The 22,284-nt window shown below is 32.3% G+C and overlaps 1 protein-coding gene and 1 long non-coding RNA gene across 2 annotated transcripts; one reads left to right on the top strand and one right to left on the bottom strand.

Moving 5' to 3' along the window:
* Positions 1-17,570: 17,570 nt before the first annotated feature.
* On the top strand, positions 17,571-22,081 carry LOC8276591 (probable 2-oxoglutarate/Fe(II)-dependent dioxygenase). The gene is made up of 4 exons (XM_002532940.4): positions 17,571-18,174; positions 20,728-20,975; positions 21,207-21,531; positions 21,611-22,081. The coding sequence occupies exons 1-4, from the start codon at positions 17,902-17,904 to the stop codon at positions 21,869-21,871; spliced, it is 1,107 nt and encodes a 368-aa protein (XP_002532986.2). The 5' UTR covers positions 17,571-17,901; the 3' UTR covers positions 21,872-22,081.
* Positions 18,764-20,109, bottom strand: LOC125370063. The gene is made up of 2 exons (XR_007215742.1): positions 19,109-20,109; positions 18,764-18,965 (listed from the first exon to the last, which is right to left on the bottom strand). It is a non-coding gene; the product is annotated as an uncharacterized LOC125370063 (long non-coding RNA).
* Positions 22,082-22,284: the final 203 nt, after the last annotated feature.

The raw sequence follows: 22,284 nt of genomic DNA on the forward strand, positions 1-22,284 counted from the left end.
TGCTACCCATAGATGAATTCTTAACTGAATTCGGTTTCTCTTTTGAGATAACTGAATTCCTAAACCTAATAACCTAAAGTTGGAATCTCTTCCTAACGATTGATTCTTAAATTAGCATTAAGCTTAAATTCACCTCTATTAAGCTTTGTTAATTCTTAATCCAGCTAGTTAATTATCCTTATCTCTAAGTGTTATTAACCAGTTCTTGCTATTCAAACTTCTAATTGCCAAATGGACTTCTTAATCACATAAAGTAATCTAACACCACAATTCACAACGTCTCATGAATAATGTATTATCTTATTATCTCATTACCATCACCTTTAGGGTTAATGGTGAAATTAATAATTCGGTGAAGGAACTAAAGATGAAGGGTTTTGATACTTTTAGCAAGGGAGGATCTGGGATCAAATCTTTCTTCAGTGGAGATGGAGGACCAAAATTGGTTGAAGTAGCTTTCCATGTCCATTATGTGAACGTACCTATCAACATACAATCCAAAGACTTCGACCACTTAATCTCTAGTTAGACTAAATTGCTTTCTAAAAAGACTAAAAGTAATGCCATAATATCCTAGCGGATCACTTAATTTCTTCTTGACATTATTACATAACTATCTTCATTTGGAAAGACAAATTCTTCCCAACTAACTACATTTATGCCATCCATTACTTCCTTCTCAATTTCTAATTACCTAAGAGAATGTCTAGATGGAACCTTATAGGCAACTACTTCTTTGGAGGTAATTATTTATTATCTCTTTCTTTCTTTCTCACTAACCCCATTCTCTCAATTATTTGAGTAACATCATCTTGAATAGCTTCCAGTACAACTCTTTTCACCTTATCACCCCTTGAAGGTTTAAACTTTAGTACCATTTGAATTGGGATGACAAGAAGAGTAAGAGGTTTGAAGTTGTAAATAGAAAAAATAGAAGAAAGATGAAAAATTTGAATAATGAAGCTTAGAAAGTAATCAAAAGTTATGAGAATAACTTTCTAGAGTTTTCATAGGCAAAGAAATCAAAAGAAACAACTATTATGACATTGAAAATTGAAATTAAAAACATCTCATTTTTTAATATGTAGTTTTAATAATAGCCGTGATCGCGATATGATGAATACATCCACAATATTTATAAAATGTGTCTAACGGTTATAAAACTTCTAAAATCGCAGTTAGGAGTTTGTGCTTTACGTGTGCGAAAAGCTTAGATACCGAGTAACAGTCAGAAATCCAATTTTCGCGTTTGAGAGATACAAGTCTCACTCGCGATTTGGCCTGAAATCAATTTTTCAAAATCTAGTGTCTATGGATTTTAGTGGTCAGTGGGATTGGTACTTGCCATTGATTGAGTTTGCTTATAATAAAAGTTGTCATGCGAGCATCAAGATTGCTCCTTATGAGGCGTTATATGGCAGAAACTGCATATCTCCTGTATGTGGGGCAGAAGTTGGTGAGTGGAAATTAGTAGGACCAGAGTTGGTTCATATTACTTCGGAAAAGATACTTATCATCTGCAAGAGACTAAAGACAACTTTTAGAAGGCAGAAGAGTTAACTCCCCCAATTTATCGTGTATATTAGATCGAATCTCTACTATATGTTCACTTGAAGGGTTAAGACCAGGATGATCCTAAAAAAGATCCATCTGTATAGATATCATCATCTATACCCAAAAAGTCGAATGCTTTGGAAGAAGCTTGTACAGTTTGGGAAGAGGTTTTGATTGATCATTCTTCCTCTATGTTGTTTACGGAATCGGGTTCTTTTTGGGTTATAGTTGATGACATAAGAAAAAAAAGGGAAATCTGTCAAGAAAGGCGACAACCTGCACGGGAAGATACTGGATGCTTACCGAAAGAGGGGAATTGCATGTAAGAAAAGGGAGAATCTAGTTGATAAGTAGTCAGTCTTTTCTTTACTCGGCCCAAGCAATGCCCAAAGACTCCTATGTTTTTCTTGGTTGGACTAACCCAACCGGTGATTGTAGTCTTCCGGAGAGCAAGAATTAGTCTCTTTTTTTGGGGGGGGGGGGGGAGCAGAGCTGTGATGTAATTTGGTAAGAAGGGCAAGGTAGCCCCATATTTTGTGGGACCATTTGAGATTATAGATAGAATTTGAGAGGTAGCCTAAAATTTGTCACTGAATTTCTCACATGTGCATCCTGTGTTTCATATATCTACACTAAGGAAGTATATTTCAGATCTCTCGCATGTGTTGCAACCTTAGTGTATAGAGGTAAGCGAAGATTTGACTTATGAGGAGCAGCCAACCATTATTGTGGATACTTAGGTTTGTCAGCCTCGCTCTAAGGTTATATCGATGGCAAAAGTATTGTGGCAAAATCATTAGACTGAGGAATGCACGTGGAAAATGGAGTAGGAGATGAGAGATTCCTACCTCTATTTTTTACAGTCTTAAGGTAAGCCTTGTCCTTTTCAAATTTGAGTATGAATTTTTCTTAAGGGGGCAGTGATGTAATACCCTCAATTTTTAGATATTAATTTCATTAGTTTCTTTTACGGGCATTTTAGTAAATAAGTATTTTCAATATTAAGCTTGAGTGATTATTTAATTTATTATACTAACTAATTATTTTAATAAATACCAAATTTTAAATTTCACAAATTAATTATGTTGGATTGAATTTGGTAATTTTATAACTTTACTTTGTGATTTAAAAGTAAATTCAATTTTTTTAATTAATTAACTGTGTTATATTTTTATTACAATGGGTGCTTAGGCATAGGCTCATATGAATAAATAAGTATAGAAGTATATATATGTGTATTTATACAAACAAATTAAGAGAGAAAATATGCAACTACTTAGATTGGGCGATTTTTTCTCTAGTTAGGTTTAGTTGATGGGCTAAAAGTGTATTTTTTCCTTTAAAAAATTACACAATCAGCCCCTCCCCTCTCCTTCTTCTTTTTCCATCTATATAACAGTCCCACACTACTATTTTTCTCCATTTTTGCCGTCCATATCACCAACCAAATGCCCCTCCCTCCCTTTCTTCTCACCGATGACCCACTCCCCTTCTTTTTCCTACTGGAATATCGTTGGAGCAAGGGAGAAGGATACCACAAACTGCTCCTATTGTTTCACCTCCTACCGGAGTTTTCTGTCCAAACTAATGCCGAAATTGGACTCTCCATCCCTCAAAACCTTAAGACGAGCCCTCCTCCGCCAGTCATCCTTGTCGGCAAATGTAGTTTCATCTCATCCGAATAGATTCTTTTCCACCATGATTTGGCATTCTCTGGAAAGATTTAGGTTGTGATTTTGGTACTCTACGCATCTCAAGTTGCGCATAGGCACCTCCAGTTTCGAATTCCGACACTGTTGATTGTACCGACTTTTGGACCTCGGTGTAACATTGAATTTTTGGCTCGATAAAATTTTATTTGAAATCAATAAATTAATTAAAGATTTTAGAAAATATTATCACCATTAATTATTAATTATAAATAATTAATAAATTTAATTAAGTTGATTGTTAGATTAATTATAAATATTATGGATTAATTAATGAAATTAAAAAAAAGATTATTTTAATTTGTAATAATTGTGGCTGTGAATAATTAAATGAAATTTTGAGAAATTATTTGTAAGTTGGATTGTGAAATAAACATTAATGCCGGACTGTTATTTATTAGTTGTGAACTATATTGTGCTGCGGAGTAGAGAAAATGATGTAGATATGGGTGACCCGACTCCTGTTAAATATTTAATAAATACTAGAAGTGTTTTTAGCAGATTCTACACCAGTTATACGAGAGGTAAATATCTGTATTTTAGGGAGGTTCTACCGATTTTTCGATAGAATTTCCAAGTTGGGATTCTTAAACAGTCAAATCCTAGAAGTCTAAGCCTAGGGTTATTTATAAGAAATACATATTTTTTTTTATTTTTTTATTTTACTGATTTAATTATTTCTATGAATAGATATTCCTATGATTCAGCTAGCTCCGCTAGAGGCGTAGGAGCAGCTAAAAAAAATTCAACAGCACTGTGATTTAAAGTCGTATAATGAACGGTGCATGTGTCATGTTACTATTTAATGCAATGTTATTTAATTATTATTATTACTATTTATTATTAATAATAATAATAATAATAATAATAACAATAACAATAATAATAATAATTATTATTATTATTATCATCATCATCATCTTAATTACCACTATTTTTATCACTATTATTATATTACTATGAATATTACATATAACCATAGTTTCATTTAAACCGATGTTATTCAATTTTAGCATTTAATATTAAATTGAGTAATTCTATGATTGTCTATGATTTACGTTATTTTAATATTATTGATGCTAAGATTGTACTGTAACTTGGGATGAAACGATAATAGAACATGCTACCTGATGGATTGCATTAGGACTGCGTGCAAATCGATATAATTCAAAGACACATAACATAAGAATATTTATATAGTGTGCCCTGGTCAAGCATTGCTATCTAGGCTTACAAAAATTATGATTCGTCGGAGGAAAAGACCCTGGTCGAGCTTTGCTCTCTGGGTGCCAGTCTTATTGAAAATAAGAGAGTCGATTGGCTGATAGAATTAGAGTATAGGGTTCTACTAATGCTCTCGTCCTGTATTTATTAAATTAAATTTTTTAAAATATGATATGACACTTTAATTATTTAATGATAGTTTATATTTATTTAAATAATTATTTTATAATGATGGTTGTGTTTGTTTTGGATTATATAATTTTAACTCACTCTCAAGACTAACAGTCTTAATTTAATTTTTTCAAATGTCAGCTAAATCTTCGACAGTTCTTCTCCTTGGCAGCCCAACTTCCTCTTTCTTCAGACTTAATGTAATTGAATTCTATTAGTTTTAAAAAATCTAGATTCTCCGTAGTAATAATTCTAAATTTATTATTTTATTTCAGCATATTAAACCTATTGATCAAGCATTAACTAATTGTGTTGATGGACCAATGTTTGTATGGTTAAATATTACCATTGAAATATAATAGATAAAATTATATTTTAATTGAGTGATTGATTAGTTAGGATTGCTATGAGTTTCAGTGGCCTCACGCTACCCATTCCCTAGAGCCGGTCACAGGCCTATAGATTAGGTAATGACATGTCCATTGTAGGATTCAAGAAGTTGAAGAATTTGATGCTACTATCTGCACACAGCAATGTGCATTGATCATATCAAGTAATAAAATGATAAGTAAGATATCATTCCGCTGAAGACTAATTGTGAATACTGTTTTCAATCATATACTAATATTTAGCAAACACGATGTTGTTTGGATATAGTGAAAATTAAAAGTAAACTAATGTAGTAAACTAATGTTAAAAATAAGAATTAAATCAATTGAAAAATTTATCAAAGACAAAGATTATTCAGGTAATGAATTCCTCCTAATAAGATAAATACTTCATGAATTAAATAGCAGCTAAATCAAATCAATGAGTTGAATTGGCATTCTACAAAATTAGGTAAAAATCTTTCTTAAGTGATTAAACTCCTAATTCCTGTGAGGAGGGAAAGAAGTCTCTTCTCAAACACACTCACTTAGGTAATGCATTAAGATTAAGGAACTATTAAACCGAAGAATTTTATAAATCTATCTCTAATATCCTAATCAATCTTCAATCCCTAAGATGTGATCAATTCATAAATAGTTATGTAATACCCGTAATTTTTTTAATAATAATAATAATATTAGTAATAACTAATAACGAGTTTTTATTTAATTTAATTTTACTTTATTTTAATTAATCTAATTGAGATGATTTAAAATATAATTTTAATGCTAGACAAAAATAAGGAATTATTTTTCTATATCTAATTAGTTTGATTTTTAAAAAAATTAATTAAGTAGATTCCTTAGGAGATAAATTATATATATATATATATATCTCTCCCAATATGAATATATGAATTAAATATTATATTTGAAAGTTATGAAAGAATTAGTAGATAATATTTTTTATAAAAGAATTTATTGGGGAATGACAAATTTTAATTAGAAAATGATGTTGGTTTAAATTGGATAATAGTTAGCAAATTGATTATTTAAGTTAATTAAGTGTTAGGACTAATTTGAGAATTAATTTTGAAATAAGGACTAAAAGTATAATCTCCTTAATATGGGGTTTAAATGAAAATTTTCATGGTTGGTATTTTTATAATTAAATATGTCAGTAAGGGCATTTTAGTAATTTCACCTTCAAAAGGAAGGATAAATAAGTAATTCTCTATTTTAATAATTGTAATTTGGCCCAAATTAAGTAGTTAGGGGCTTAATTGAAAAGCTAAAGAAAAATTGGAGGGTTAAAATAAAATTTTGCAGGTAGAAATTGTTAGTAATTAAAAGAAGATGATGGACTAAATGGTTATTAAGAAAAAATTGAGGGACTAAATTTCAATTAAGAAAGAAAGAAAGAAAAAGAAGGAAAGAAAGAAATGGGATATCGACATGTCGGAGAAGAAGGAAGAGGGAGAGAAGAGGAGCTGCCCTCCATCGAGGTCGAGGCGAGCTAGCGGTAGGCATGCTCGGATTGTCGATCGGACTCCGGCAGCTGTAGGTGAGTCGACCGGGTGGTCAAACGTCTCGGTAATCCTATAGCCCGTTGATTTTAGAGTTTGTTGATAAAAACTATGTGATTAATTATTGTGTTAAGCACCATAAAAGTTATGTGAGGTTTGTTTATTGAAATAATTAGTTTGCCAATAATTGTGATCTGTGATGTGTCGTAGAGTCGGAATAAATGATATAGTTTTGATGGCCCAACTCCTATTATTTCATTGTTGAAAATTAGAAGTGTTTCCGGCGTTCGGACCCGTTATCTTTGGGAGGGGGGAGGGGAGGTAGACGTTCAGTATTTAGATGAGGTTCACTGAATTTCGGTGAAAATGATCCGAGTCAAAATTCTTAGACAGTCGATTCTAGGAGTCTAGGCCTAGGAATATTTGTTAAATGTTTTACTTTCATTGATTGAATTGTTCCCGTAAATAGATAATCCGTCAGTTCAACTCGCTCCACCTGAGGCATTAGAGCAGAGCTAGGAGGTCGTCAGAACTGTGAGTTAAAGTCATATATCTGCTACATGTGTCATGCTAAAGTTTTACATAAGCAATTATGATTAAATGATTTAAGATGTTAATTATTTATTTTAATTACTATTCATATATGTATCATTTTCTACATCATTGCTTGTTGACTCGGGATGATACGATAGTAGAACATGCCACCTGATGGGTTGCATCAGGACCCCGTGCATATCGCTGTGAATATGAGACAAGTAGTAAAAGGTAAATTTGGAACTTGCCCTGGTCAAGTTCAATTCTCTAGGCCATGTAGAGTGTGTTTGCCGGAGTAAAGGCCCCTGGTCGAGCGTTATTCTCTGGGTGCCGGCTTTATTGGAAATTAAATGACAAGACTGGATTTAAGGACCTTGGTCGAGCTTCCTCTCTGGGCACCAGTCTTGTTGGAGTGAGAGAGCTGAAAGACTAAGGCTGCTAGTGTTGGGAGTTAGAGTTCTGCTGAGGTACTCGTCCCATAGTATGTAAAATTTATTTTATAGAAGCATATGGCATGACACGTGTTTTTGCATGATGCAGTATTTTATTTTAGTTAAAAAATATTTTATTGAAGTGTTTTATCCATTTTGAATATATAATTTTAACTCACTCTCGAGACTGACAGTTTCAATTTTACTGTTTTTCAGGTGTTGTTAGTTTTTCTGTAGTTATTTTTCTCTAGCAGCCCAACTCCTTTATCTTTGGGTTAATGTAACTGATTTTTGGTATGTTTGACTTTTAAAAATCTAGAATCTCCGTAGTAGAAATTTCAGACTTATCATTTTGTAAATTCATATAAATTCAGGTTTTGCCTAATTATGCTGGCAGATCAAATTAAAGGTGTACTATCTGGGTGATTAAAAGTTAGTGATGGACTAGTGTTGTAATGGTTAGAAATTGAATTATACCTTGATTGAGTTAGTGAATGGTCAGGCTTATTATGGGATTTGGTGATTTTACGCCTACCCATTCTCTAGTGTCGGTCACGAGCCCATAGATTGGGACATGACAGTTATCTCTAATCAATTTATGAAAACAAATCTAATCAATACGTCGACTTATTAATTGAAATAGATGATTAAGCAATCAAAGGAATAAGATAACTCATAAGAAATATTTAACTGCATAAACTTGAATCAATCCATACAATATAAATTAGAATTTATCAAAATCCAAATAGCAAGAAATTAGTCTTTACACATTGCAATCAAGAAATAAAGAATAAAGAAAGAAGATCTCAAACTATTCATGAGTGAGAAGTAATGAAATTCTAATATGAATCTTTAATCTTAGAAACAAAGGTGGGATTGATGTTCTATCTTGAATAATACCCAATAAAACCCTAAGAAATGAAAGAAAATGAGTTCTCTAAAGGTTACTCTCTCTAAAAATGAAGTAATGATGGAATCTCCTGTCAAATAATCCTAAAAGTTCCTTAAATAGTGAAATAACACAATCCACATGGGGACCACATGGGTAGCCACACAGTTATGCAAAGTCTTTGACTTTTCATAGCTTGAAATCTCCTTCTAAGTCACACATGGAGGTCACACGGGCGAGTAGGCTTCCCGTGTGAACCCTTCTAAGCTTCAGCCAATATGGAATAAATGACACGGAAAGGCACATGGGTGTGCTATCTTTTTGTGTTAAGCTTTCTTCAAAATTGCCAACTTTACCAACTTGCATGGGTGTATGCTCCTCTTGTCAGGATAAAAAAATTTCAACCATTTTAATGTATTTCACTCAAAATGTGACACGGGAGTGTAGTTTCCCATGTCATGCCCATATGGAGCTTAATCTTGGATAAAAAATGTCTTTTCTTTTGTCTGATTCTCATGCTTTTTGATTTCAATCACCTTCTTGATATGTATTATCCTCAAAATGCCTAAAAGAACTAAAAACCAAGCTTAAACAAACAAATTAAACTTAATTGAAGATAAAATCAATATAGAAAAGAGCTCAATAGTAAGTGCTTTTAGCACTTATCAGATTGTTGCAAGATTTTCTTACCGGACACAGAGTTTGTGAAGATGACACAAAGGAGTCTAGATATCAAACTGAGAAAAAATTTCAAGGTTCATGGAATTTTGGGATTTTTATGAACTTCCTACCGAGGTGTCATAATATAAGGAGCTGTTAGAAATTCAAAGGAGGAACACATTCATTGATGCTTATATCAAGAAGTTAATGCACACAACATTGTCCTAGCAAACATCACATCCTTAGAATCATGTGTTCTTCCATTATTATGAATAATGATAAGTAGTTTCCGACTACATAATCTTTTCAGGTAACCTCCCCTCATGGTCTTCCTAATAATATAATTGTTGTCATATTATCGTGGGAGGATAATTTTATACTGATTGTAGAAAGTTTTCTTCCTTATAAGGTTCAATTTGATGAACATTGTTAACCCCGAATTTTAATGCTCAAACTCTCTTTACTGGCATTATTCTTAATGGGGGTGCTTATTCTATTAAAAGTACACACCAGCTTGAAATGCAATTTTGGATTTTTCTCAATCTAGCTTTCAATTTTTTACACAATTAAGATTCATTTTGGCTCTACCTTTACCTCAAAAAGTGAAAATCTCTATATGGCATATTTGTTTTGTTTTTGTCCCTCCCATGAGCAATCTACTAAAGCATCATGTTACTTCCACTATCAATTGTCCTAGGTATATTTCCATGTTGAATCAATTCTACATGCATTATTGTTTTGTCCTTCTACAATGGAGTTTTAGGAGTGTAATACTTTTGTTGATATTATTTTGAGTATTACATTCTCTTCTATTTTTATGCTTTTATGTTTCAGGATTCTTTATTGAAATGTGATTTTGAGGTTTTCTTGGTTTATTGTTGATGTAGCAGAAGATTTAATAAAGAGATATCATGAAAGGTTGAAGTTCCACCTTTTATTTGTTTGTTGATTCATACACGATACGCATCAAAATTCACCGATTCAAAAGAATATCAAAAATTGGAGAATAAGGATCTCGAAGAATTTTATTAACTCTTAAAATTTATTGATACCATTAGCATTACTTACATAGATATTTATAGAATTTTTAAAGTATATTTAACATTTAAACTTAATAAATAAAAGTGAAAGTTACACATTTAACTTGATAAAAATTTAAAATTTTATGATTTTCTTTATCAAATTTAATAGTCTCCACCCTTAATGACCATTAGGATGTAACCTTTATCACTAATGCCTTTTATCCCGTTATTCCAAGAACTTAAAGTTTGCTGCTTTGCATTAGTCCTTTCGGGGTAGATAAAATTCGCCCTCGAATTGCCAACTGCATCATCATCTGAAGAATCGCCATGGAAGGGAATTAATTACTTCACATTGAACACATCTGCAATGCGAATATGACTAGGCAACTTAAGTCAATAAGCATTAGGGTTGATTTTCTCAATAATCTTCCTAGTACTAATCTTTTTTGTTGACAACTTGTTATAATCTCTAGTTGAAAAACAATCCTTGGTCTGAACTACCCACATAAAATCACCCAGCTGAAATTCCACATGCATGTGTTTGTAATCTGCATGATGCTTGTATTGAGAATTAACTAAAGAGAAATTCTCATCACTACCTTATGAACACCTTACAAACCATTCATAAAATTTGCTGCTTTTTTATGAATCTTTATCTTACTCAATAAAGTTATCAAGTCAAAGTGGTCCTCTAGGCTGCACTGTATAAATACCTGATACAGTTTTTAATCCAAACTCTTGACATGTTCCCCAACTAAGCAATCCAATAGATTTTCAAAAGACCTGTTAACAACCTCAATCTGCCCATCCATTTAAGATGATATGCACTACTAAAATTCAACCTTGTATTGACCATCTTCCACAAGCTATACTAAGTGAATAAGAAACTTGGTGTCTCTATTAGAAAAATAGACGTAGGCTACCCATGTATATTCTACACCTTATGAAAGAATAATTGCGCTATACTAACAACATCTGCAGTTTTGTTGTAAGGAATAAAATGGACCATCTTAGATAAACGATCAACCACAATAAAGATAGAATCATTACCCTGTTGTGTACGTGGTAATCCCAGCGCAAAATCCATACAGACATTTATCCAAGGCTGAGAAGGATTGGTAAAGGCATGTACAGTTTGGCACTAGTACCTACCCATTTAGACACTTCGCAAATTCTACATCTCTACGCCTACTTTTCTACCTCCTTGCAGATGCTAGGCTAAAAGTAAAAAGCTTGAACTAGTTACAAGTTTTCGTCTCTCTCAACACGTGCTTCACCATGTAATTCTCTAATTATTTACAAACGTAAACTACAATTGGGAATACAAAGTTGATTCCCTTTAAATAGAAACCCGTCATGCAACAAGAAATTTGTTTTCTTCGCAGCTTGTATATCTTGTAAAACTATAGAGAAAAAGGGATTAGTAGCAAGTGAATCATGAAAAGAGTTAAAGCCAAGTACCTCAAGTCTCATACTAATCAGCAAGCTACTTTAGTGACTGAAAGCATTTACCACATAACTAAACCTTTCCAAATAAGCAGCTCACGCATGTGCAAAGACACCTTATTCTGCCCATGTAAATGCCTCAAAGAATCATGGTCAATATACATGATGGTTTACCAAGTACCCTACCTTATTTTTTACCATATAACTAAACCTCTCCCAATAAGTAGCTCACGCATGCGCAGGAGACACCTTATTTTGCCCATGTAAATGCCTCAAAGAATCATGGTCAATATACATGATGGTTTACCAAGTACCCTGCCTTATGTTTTACCACATAACTAAACCTCTCCAAATAAGCAGCTCACGCATGCGCAGGAGACACCTTATTCTGCCCATATAAATGCCTCAAAGAATCATGGTCAATATACATTATGGTATCCCTGTGAAACAAATAATGACTTTAATGCTTTAGCCTGCATTATTGTATAAAACTTAACATCATAGCTAAATGTCTCATAACTTCTCACGAAATAATGATAAAGGTTTGCTATATTGACTCAACATTGCCTCAATTCTCACATTCGAAGCATCTGTACGCAACTCAAATGGCTAAGGTATTTTTTTATTGATTGCTCTGTTATCTAGATACATATGCTAAGAACCCTCTTCCTTTGGTATTAAGAGAGTTGGTACAACACGTAGGCTCATACTTTCTTTAATATGTCACATAGAGGTAGTAAACCATCTGGTAACTTATTAGGAAATTCATTATTAAATTCTGCAATCAATGGAACTACTACATCTAGAATTATTATAGGCTTTGCAACCTCTTTCCCCATCAACACATATACTGTCTTAAACTCTTACAACTCCTCATTAAACTAAACTAAAGATAATAGATTAGTGCTAGTCCTTAAAAATGTAAACTTTTCTACTTGTTTGCTAGTAACTAATACAATTTTGACACCATTAAACATAAAATTGTAAGTATTGGCTTGCCCATCATGAGCTACTTTTTTGTTATACTACCAAGGTCTACTTTATAGTAAATGACATGTATCCATGGCCACCACATCACACCAAACAATATCTCTATATTTCATACCAATAGAAAATGAAACAAGAGCACGTTTTGAGATTATCACCTCACCATCCTTCATAGGCCAAGCTAACTTGTAAGGTTTGGGATACTTCTCTGTTTTATATGGGTACCTGTTTACCGAATCTGTTTATAATAATTAAATTCTAAAATATATTAACAAAATCTATGTAAACAAAAAAAAAGTACAAAATGTAAATTAATAAAATCTAAATATTCACATTAAATATTCAATATATTAATATAATCTAAACATAAATTTAGTACAGTTTAAAATAAATAATAAAAATATAATATAATCTAATAAATTTTAATATATTCGGGTTCAGGTAACGGGTACCTATAGGTTCAAATCTGAACCCATCCCGAACCCAATACAGATAATAAAGTTAAATTCTAAATGCGACCCAAACTCATTTACTATTATCTGAATCCTTCTTAGTAGGGTTCGGTCAGGTCAAGTATCCAAAAATACCCGCTTGACTGTCATCCATAGTGCTACTGCTATTGATAGCCCTAGCCGCCTTATTACCATTCCCTCTTACATGACTAAAATTGCTACCAATAACATTGCTATTATTTCCTACACTGAAGGAATTACCTGTACCACCATCATTAATACGTTATGTCTATTTTTCAACCAACAAAGCTCTCTAATATGCAGCTGAAATAGATACATGTTCAAAAGGTTGACGGTCTCCTATATTTGAACCGGAAGGCCACTAATGTATCGTGTCACCAATTGATTTTCTATCTCATGAATCTTACTCCTTACTATTAATTGATAAAACTCAGTTGTATAAAAGTCGACATATTTGGTTCCTTACCTTAAATTTTATAAATGTTGGTACTTATTCCTTGAAAATCATATGGTAGTCAGAATATAGGTGCTTCTTCATCTTTTCCTACATTGTAATCGATCTGGACAATTTCAAATGTCATCACCATGCCATCGCTCTATTGTAAAGCTTGGTTGTACAAAGGTATAAGTTTATCTTTAGGAACTCCCTTGAAATCTAAATTTTTCTCAACAACTGCCATCTAATCTAAAAATTCTTTCGGCTGAAGGCTGTCATGGAATTTTGGTATTTCTATTCTCAAGCCCACCTCCCAACACCTTGTTTTCAGCAAGTTTTCTAAGTCTTCTTTATGGGATTTCTCATAAGTGTCTTCGTCTTCATCGCCTATATTCAACACATCATCAAAATCATCCTGACGATGATTCCTTCTTTGATTAGGATTAGGATTACCCCGATTCTGATATGCAAGCAAATCAACCATTCTTTGCGTCATCTATTTCATGTGTTGTTCCATTCATTGCTCCAATTGCATTATGTTAGCACTTTCATAAACTTCTTTTACTAGTGTGGTGTTCCATATCCTAAGCGGTATGGCTATTAGGAAAGAACGCAGCTCTGATACCAACTGACATAATAGAAGCTTTAATGAAAAGATATCATGAAAAATTGAAGTTCAACTTTTTAATAGTCTTTTGAATTACACAGAAATTCCAAACAAATAAGAATTAAAATTCATTGATTCAAAATAATATCAAAAATTGGAGAATGAAGAGAAATATGTCTTTAAAGGAATTTTATTAAATTTAAATAATGAATTGATACCATTAGCTTTGCTTACATAGGTATTTATAAGATTTAGAAAGTGACTTTTAAATTTAAACTTAATAAATAAAAGTGAAGTTATACATGTAACTTAACAAAAATTTAAAATCTTTTATGATTTTCTTTATCAAATTAAATAACCTCCATCACTAATTACCATTAGGATGTAACTTTTATCATTAATGCCTTTTTATCCCATTGTTCCAAGAACTTTAAGGCATGTTGTTCTGCATAAATTGTTGGATGGTCTAGTACTCTTGCAATTTTCATATTCATAATGGTTTGCATATCACCCCTTCATCTATTTATGATTGGGCTAACTTATTTCCTAATGAGTATAGGCTAGTAGTTATGGCTCGAAGTAATAAGGATGTTGATGCGGATAATAGATATACCTATTCAAATAGAAAGTGGACTAAGCCGGATAGATGATTGTATAAACTGAATGTGGATGCTGCTTATGATGTTGGTAAGAGTTTAGGTAGTGTGGCTGTTGTCATTAGGGATATTCAAGGTCTGCATATTGCTTCTATTGCTGAGTCTATTAGCTGTGTTTTTTCCATTATGATGGCTGACTTGTAGGCAGTTCTGAAAGTTTAAGTTTGCCTAGAGAGAGAGTGTAGGGTGAACGGTTTATTGGTGGAGTCAGATTCACTTTTTACAATTTCTTTGGCTGAGGTATTATTGTTGCAGATATTTTGGCATTGGCAAGTTTCGCACAGGTTTCAACTTTTATTCATGCTAAGAGATTATGTAACATAGCGGCTTATGGTTTGGCAAAGTATACTGTGTAGGCGCCTATGGAACATCTTTAACTAGAGGATGATAGGCCACTGTGGCTTCATATCTTTATTTCTTTATGATATTTGTAGAGTGTGAGATGGTGGCTTTTTTAAACACTTTTAGATTGATGCACTCTTTCTCCTTTATTGATTTTAATGAAGGTTTTTTTTTTTTTTTTTTTTAACGAGGCATCTCCCATTAGTGATGTTTTACATGTTATTATTATTCATGCAATTCTTTTTTCTTGAAAGAGTATGTTAGACAGCAGATCGACCTTTTCACATAAGCTATTGCATCTATGTTTTTGTGATATTCAAAAAGGAGATAGTTTTCAATGAAATTTGTATATTTTCAAGAGCTCCATTTTCGTAAAATATAATCGCCTTCATAATTAAAAAAGATAAGATCATGAAAATGATTTTTACATGATCAAAGGCCAATAGTCCCAGAATTTACATTGTCTGTTTTAATATGCTAGGTGGAGTTCTATAATAAACAAAAGTAGAGTTGTCAAATGAACTTAATTAATGAATTTATTTGATCTATCACATGTACGGTACATATTTTTTACCCAAGACATACATTTCACAGGAAAAAGAGAAGTGTATAACATTTGCTTTTACACCATGTGTGCATTATTATTCGACTATGAGGGTAACCAAAGAGTTGATCTATGTTTTGTATTTGTCAGAGCCTTTTTGAGATTTTAAATTTCTCGAAATTCATTCCCTTTGAATTTTATATGTTTCTTGACACTTGCTATCTTGAAATGCTACCAGTAGTCATGGATAATTCGATCTAATGAGACATTTTCGAAAAAGCAGTTAAATTGAAATAGAGATCCTAGAAAGAGGAGAGATCATCAAGTGCCACGTTTATTTATATTTACTAGCTGACCAATTATATTATTATCTGATAAATATAATTGTGAATACAAAATTATATATTGTATAATCAACAAAACAACAATTATGAAGTACTTAAATATTTAATATTGTGAATACTTAAATATAGTATTCGAGCTACTATATACACCTAACAGTCGTATAATAACGAGCTATTAAGGTGTGTTGGTCGCACAACCTGTTTTCCTGTATCAATCTTATAAAGAAAAAAGATATTGTTTTAGTCGAAACATGATGGCATCATGAAATTCATTTTGCAGAGTTGGAAATGTTAGAAATTGGATATAAATCCACTCATAACTATTTAATTAGAACTAATTAAATAATTACCATAAAGTAGTTATTATTAACTGCCAATATAATTATTCTCTATATGATATATGAGGAGATTATATATAAAAAAAAATAATTTCCCTCTCCTTCAAAGAATAAGTTACATAAATTTTAATAAAACGAAAGAACAACTATTTCTCAATTTTTCTTTAAGAACTAACACAGTGTTTGGTTAAAATCTATAAAATTTATAGAATTTATTTATGAATCTAAATTTATATACTTTAAATGGAGTGAAAACTAATTTTTCATTCTATATAATTAAATTTATATTGAATTGATTATAGTTAAACTAAATTCTAACATAATAGGTAGAATTTCTAAATATATTCTACATTAGTAAGTTAATACATTTCATAACATCCAAATATCTCTTTTAACTTTATTATTTTTATTTTAGCTTTTTTCTCATGTCTTTTCCTTAAATAAAATAAATTCTTTTATGGATTTAAACCAAACATAGCATAAGGGAATTTATGCTTTATTTTATAAAGATGACCTTATGCTTTATTTTATAAAGATGATTTCTGTTTATGATTTTAATCCGTACCATTTATTATTTTCATTTCCAATTTTGCTAAATACAAATCTATAAATTTCGTAAACACATCAATTATATATATATATAATCACTCCTAAAAAGGAATGTATTTATTTTGTTTTAATTGGTTGGACCTTATATGTAATGATTTATTTCATGAGTAAAGTCTCTAATTCAATTTTATGAGGATTTAATTTACACTAAAGAAAAGAATAGAATAATATATGACTCTTTCATGCATGCTACACTTGGCTCAGTGGCCACCTCTCAACCTATTAAAGCGATACGTAAGGTGAATTCATAGTGTGATGAGACAATTTAGTCCCTCTTTGCAATATAGAGCATTGAGAGAATACCTCTAGTGCATCAATTATTATGCCCATAAATAAACGTTGAGTAACCACTCTCCTATTTCTTCGCTTGTGCCTAATATAATCAAAACAAACTACACATGAAACAGATGTAGTTATAAAGAAGGGTTCTTCCAGAACTTTACAGAAATAATTGCATTTTTTCAATAAACAAATAATTAATTAAGATCTCAAGAGCCTGCAAAATTGTACTATTGGAAGTTAAGACGAATAGCTTTCTAACGAACATATCACTGTCATCGAGAAAGAGCTACCACATTGGCTGTCAATGCGCATTTGGGATAAAGTATCGATAATGGCCATGCAAGTCTATATCAAACATTTTAACCCTGCTGTGGATTCCAACTCTTAATCCCATTAAGAACTTCTTGCAATTAGGTTTAAGGAAAAGTACTGTTTTTCAAGAGCCTTAATCTCTGAATTAACAAAGCCAAATCTTTCCATATCTTGAGGACATTTTGCTTAATAACTTTTTCATTTTCCTCTTTCTGTTGGGTTTGAATTTACAAAGAAGGTCCACTATGATTAGAAAATAGGGGTAGGATATGAAAGTATCTCTATTCTTGTCAGTACATGTGTATATAGCAAACATTTGAAGCTAGGGTTTTGTCATAATAAGGACGGCTCATTGATCTTTTCACTGTTCTCTCAAGAGCTCACTTTCAAACAAAGAAAACATAAAAGGGTATTAGCTGTTTTAGCAAATACTGGAAATGGAGGAGCCATCAAGAGAAAGAGCTCACATAGGATTAGGGAACTCTATTCTAGTACCTAGTGTTCAAGAACTGGCTAAAGATCAGTCCCTTGTCAAGATCCCATCTCGGTATGAAAGACTGAATCAGGAGGATTCTCTGAATATTGCTGATGATGGGTCGTCTCTTTTGTCAGTTCCTGTCATTGATCTTGAAAGACTGGTTGCTGGAGATCCCATGGATTCAGTGTTGGAGAAGTTGCACTCTGCTTGCATAGAGTGGGGTTTCTTCCAGGTAATTATGGGACTTGTAAATCTTGGTTCCTGCTTCCTGCTGGGTAAATTGCCCCAATAGGACTAAATTTTTGCTATTTATATCGCATTGGTACCAAACCTTTAATTTATTTCTTTTTTGATATCACATCTATTATTTTTGTTATAATTGACATACCAATTTAGGATGTGGTAACATTTTACATATATGGCAGGCGATAGTCTATATAAGGTTAAAAAAAAAGACACATCACTTGCTTACATGTATAACTAATCCTACTCACTTACTGTCATTCTTTTCTCTCGCTTGATTGTTTACACAATATTGAACACTTGAAATTCTTATACAATTCAATCTTGAGAGATAGAAAACTTCTAGGACTTGCTTGGAAAAGATAGAGCTTGATTTCGTTAAAGATAAAGCTAAAATGTCTGCATTGTTACTGTTGATTGCTAAAAAAGGGTTATTCAACCTTAATGGCTACAATCACGGAGGAAGAGGTAACATAGAAACAAAGAAAGTTGCAGTTGCTTTGCAAGCAGCACAAGCTGCAATTCAGGTTCATCAGCTAACAACTCACAATCCTAGACCTGAATCAACACAACTAAAGTGGAGAAATCCAGTTCTCAATGAATCAATTCAACTGAAATTATAGTAGCGGCAACAAAAATACCTTCAGGAACGACAAATCAATTAGTTTCAAGGCGTATTTTGCCGTAATCTTGCTACAATTGGGAATTTACTAACTCAAGTTGGCTTTAGCCGTCCAATTCCAATCAATTACGAGGCACTAAGATGCTAAGTATAACCTCCTAAGAAAAGGAAAAAAGCCAAAAGAAAAATCAAATCTTTTTGAGATGTTATCAGCGGGAGAATCTTTGTTTCATTCTCAACAAAACCCACCAAATCATATGTTCCTTTCACTAAAAAAATTACAGAATCGCATTTGAATTACCTTTGCAAAAATGGTCGTTTAAATGAGGTCGTATCTGCTCTTGAATTGATAGCTCAATATGGCTCTAAGGTATTACCTAAAACCTTCATCGATTTACTCCAATCCTGCATCAACTGTAATTTTGTTACTATCTGTCGCAAGGTCCATGCTCGTTTTCACTTGGTCCAGGAAGAAAACTCGTTTCTTGAGAATAAGCTAGTTATCCAGTACGCGAATATGTGGGTCTTTAAGTGATGCACGTAAATTATTTACTGAAATGCATGAGACGAACTTGTACACCGAGTCTGCAATGATTAGTGCTTTTTCTAAAGAGCATAGGTTGAAGGAAGTAGTGGAATTGAAAACATGTAGAACCCAATTGAGTGAGTAAGATAAGTTTTACATGTAAGCAAGTGATATGTCCTTTTTCTTTAAGCTTATGTGGATTGTCAGCTGCCACCTGTGCAAAAATGTCACAAAATCCTCAATTGGTACCGCCAATTGTAACAAAAATAATAGGTGCGGTACTGGTTTGGTACAAATCCGATATAAATGGCAAAGGTTTAGAACCATTGGAGCAAATTATCCGTTTCCTCATACTACTTGAGCTAAGACGGGCATTAATTTGTTAGCATCCAAGTATGTACATTGCACTTTTAGGTTAATTCGTGTTGACAGATTTATAACAAGAATTCTCTACTTTTTATTTTTTCTTGAAAAAAATGTAGTTTAGTTTTTTCTTATAGTATTAATTCTTTATTTATTTTTCGTTTTATAGTTAATTTACGTGCATTTCATGGTGAAATTTTTAAGTAACAACTTATTTGAACAAAAGGGAGGCTAAATTTATGAGCTTTTTCCTTTTTTTCTTTTTTATTTAACAGATATTAAATACTTGTACTACTCTTTTTAAAGGGAAGAAGTGTAAAAATCTTTGACACCATTTAAATGAGTTGATATTCTTAGGTAGATACTGTCAGTTTAGAATTCAAAATAGAAATTTTCTTTGAAAAGAAAAAAGATTTGATGAAAGAAGTGAAAACTCAATCATTTCTTGCATGTAAGAACTTTTATCTTTTTCTTTTTCATAAATCTGCAGTACTTTTAAGTTTCTCATTAATCCTGTATGACATAATATGTTAATTCACAGTCACTCAAAATATTTTTCTTATACTCATACTTGTAGTTTAGTTCCTGAAATAGAAAACGTGTAATGTATATCCATGAAAGAAAAAAGAAAAACAAAAGCAATGAACATCTAAAATACATTACTTAGGATTTCTTAATTACCTCTTAATGAATACTTAAGGATGATATTAACTGCGTGAGAGTTAAGTGTTTATTGTTGTATTGAATAGCTATTTCTACTTTCTTCATATTAATAGTGTTTAATGGGAGTTTATTATATCAGTAGTTGATGAATACAAAAGATCTTTCTTTGGTATGAAGATAAAAAAATACTATGGTGTCTAATATTCAAAATGAATAAAGGATGAAAGAAAATGCTCTACAAAATGCCCATGGTTACATTTTATGATTTCAGCAGAAAATCTAACCTCATTCGTCTAGAATAAGAAACTCTAATTTCATTTATGAAGCCAATAATACTTTTATCAATTAATTAAATTCTGATGAAGCAGGTTGTAAAGCATGGGGTCAGTAGTAGCTTGCTAGAGGGATTACAGTTGGAAATTGAGAAGTTTTTCAAACTTCCTTATGAGCAGAAGAAGGAGCTGTGGCAGCAGCCAGGTAATCAAGAAGGTTTTGGTCAGTCATTTGTAATATCACAGGAGCAGAAGCTAGACTGGTCAGACATGTTTGGTATTATTACCCTTCCTCCCTATCTTAGGAACAATGCTCTTTTTGACCAGCTCCCTCCAAATCTCAGGTTTAAATTACTTCCATTTTCTCTTATGAAAATCTTACCTCCTCTGAATATATACACCACAGCACATCCGATGTTTTATATTTTAGCATGAATAATTGAAACATATTCAATTATTTAATATTAATAAATATTTATCACTTATCTACCAGCTCTCTTGAAGTAGATAAATCTTCAGCAAAGTTATTTGATATAAAGTTTTCTTTTCTTTTGTTTTTATTTTTCTGGTTGTAGAGAGACTTTGAAAACTTACTGTATTGAAACGAAAAAGCTAGGCATGGAAATCTTGAGTCACATGGCAAAAGCCTTAAAGATGGATATTGAGGAAATGAAAGAACAATTCAATGATGGCTTCCAGGTGATGAGAATGAATTACTATCCGCCATGCCCTGAACCAAAGAAGGCAATTGGATTCACACCTCATTCTGATGCTGATGCTTTGACAATCTTGTTTCAACTCAATGAAACTGACGGACTGCAAATAAGAAAAGACGGGAGATGGGTTCCTATTAAACCACTTCCAAATGCTTTTGTTGTCAACGTCGGAGACATGATGGAGGTTTTGAATCTTAGGCTTTTTTTTTTCTTTTTGCATGTAAACTTTTTGACTGTCATTCAACTAATAGAAAACTGTGCAGATTATGAGCAATGGTGTTTACAGAAGCATTGAGCATAGGGCAACAGTGAATTCAACAAAAGAGAGGCTCTCCATTGCAACCTTTTACACTCCAAAGCTAGAATCTGTTTTAGGCCCTGCAGGCAGCCTCATTGGTCCTCATAGTCCACCCATGTTTCGACAAGTCCCAATAAGGAAGTACTTAGAGGAATATTTTGCTCGAAAATTGAATGGCAAATCGTATGTCGACTACATGAGAATACCAAACCCAAATAACATTTGAATGGACTCGTGCAGTAAATGTAATAAATTTCTGGCTCTTCCCCCTATCAAAATAGTAAAGAATGTGGTAGCTGTAATGTGCTGGGCCATTCTCAGCATAATCAGTTGGGTAAGAAGACAGTTGTATTTATATTCAATAAAGGAAGTTGCCTTAACAAGCAAATTGTTACAATTTAACATGCGTATAAAAAGATAAAAGAATTTTAGTATTGGATTATGGACCCAATTCTTAACTAAAGATAATAAATGTATATTTTAGTACGATATAAGTCACGGACCATTAATGTTGTAATAATACTCTTTACTATTACTGCAAACGTCTAAGACACTATTTTCTTTAACACTCCCCTTCAAAGTCTTCAAAGTTGTGAGAGTAAAGATCTCTACACCGCACCAAGTTTATCACTGAGATTT

The sequence above is a fragment of the Ricinus communis genome, chromosome 5 (assembly GCF_019578655.1).
Source record: "Ricinus communis isolate WT05 ecotype wild-type chromosome 5, ASM1957865v1, whole genome shotgun sequence".
Classification (NCBI taxonomy): Eukaryota; Viridiplantae; Streptophyta; class Magnoliopsida; order Malpighiales; family Euphorbiaceae; genus Ricinus; species Ricinus communis.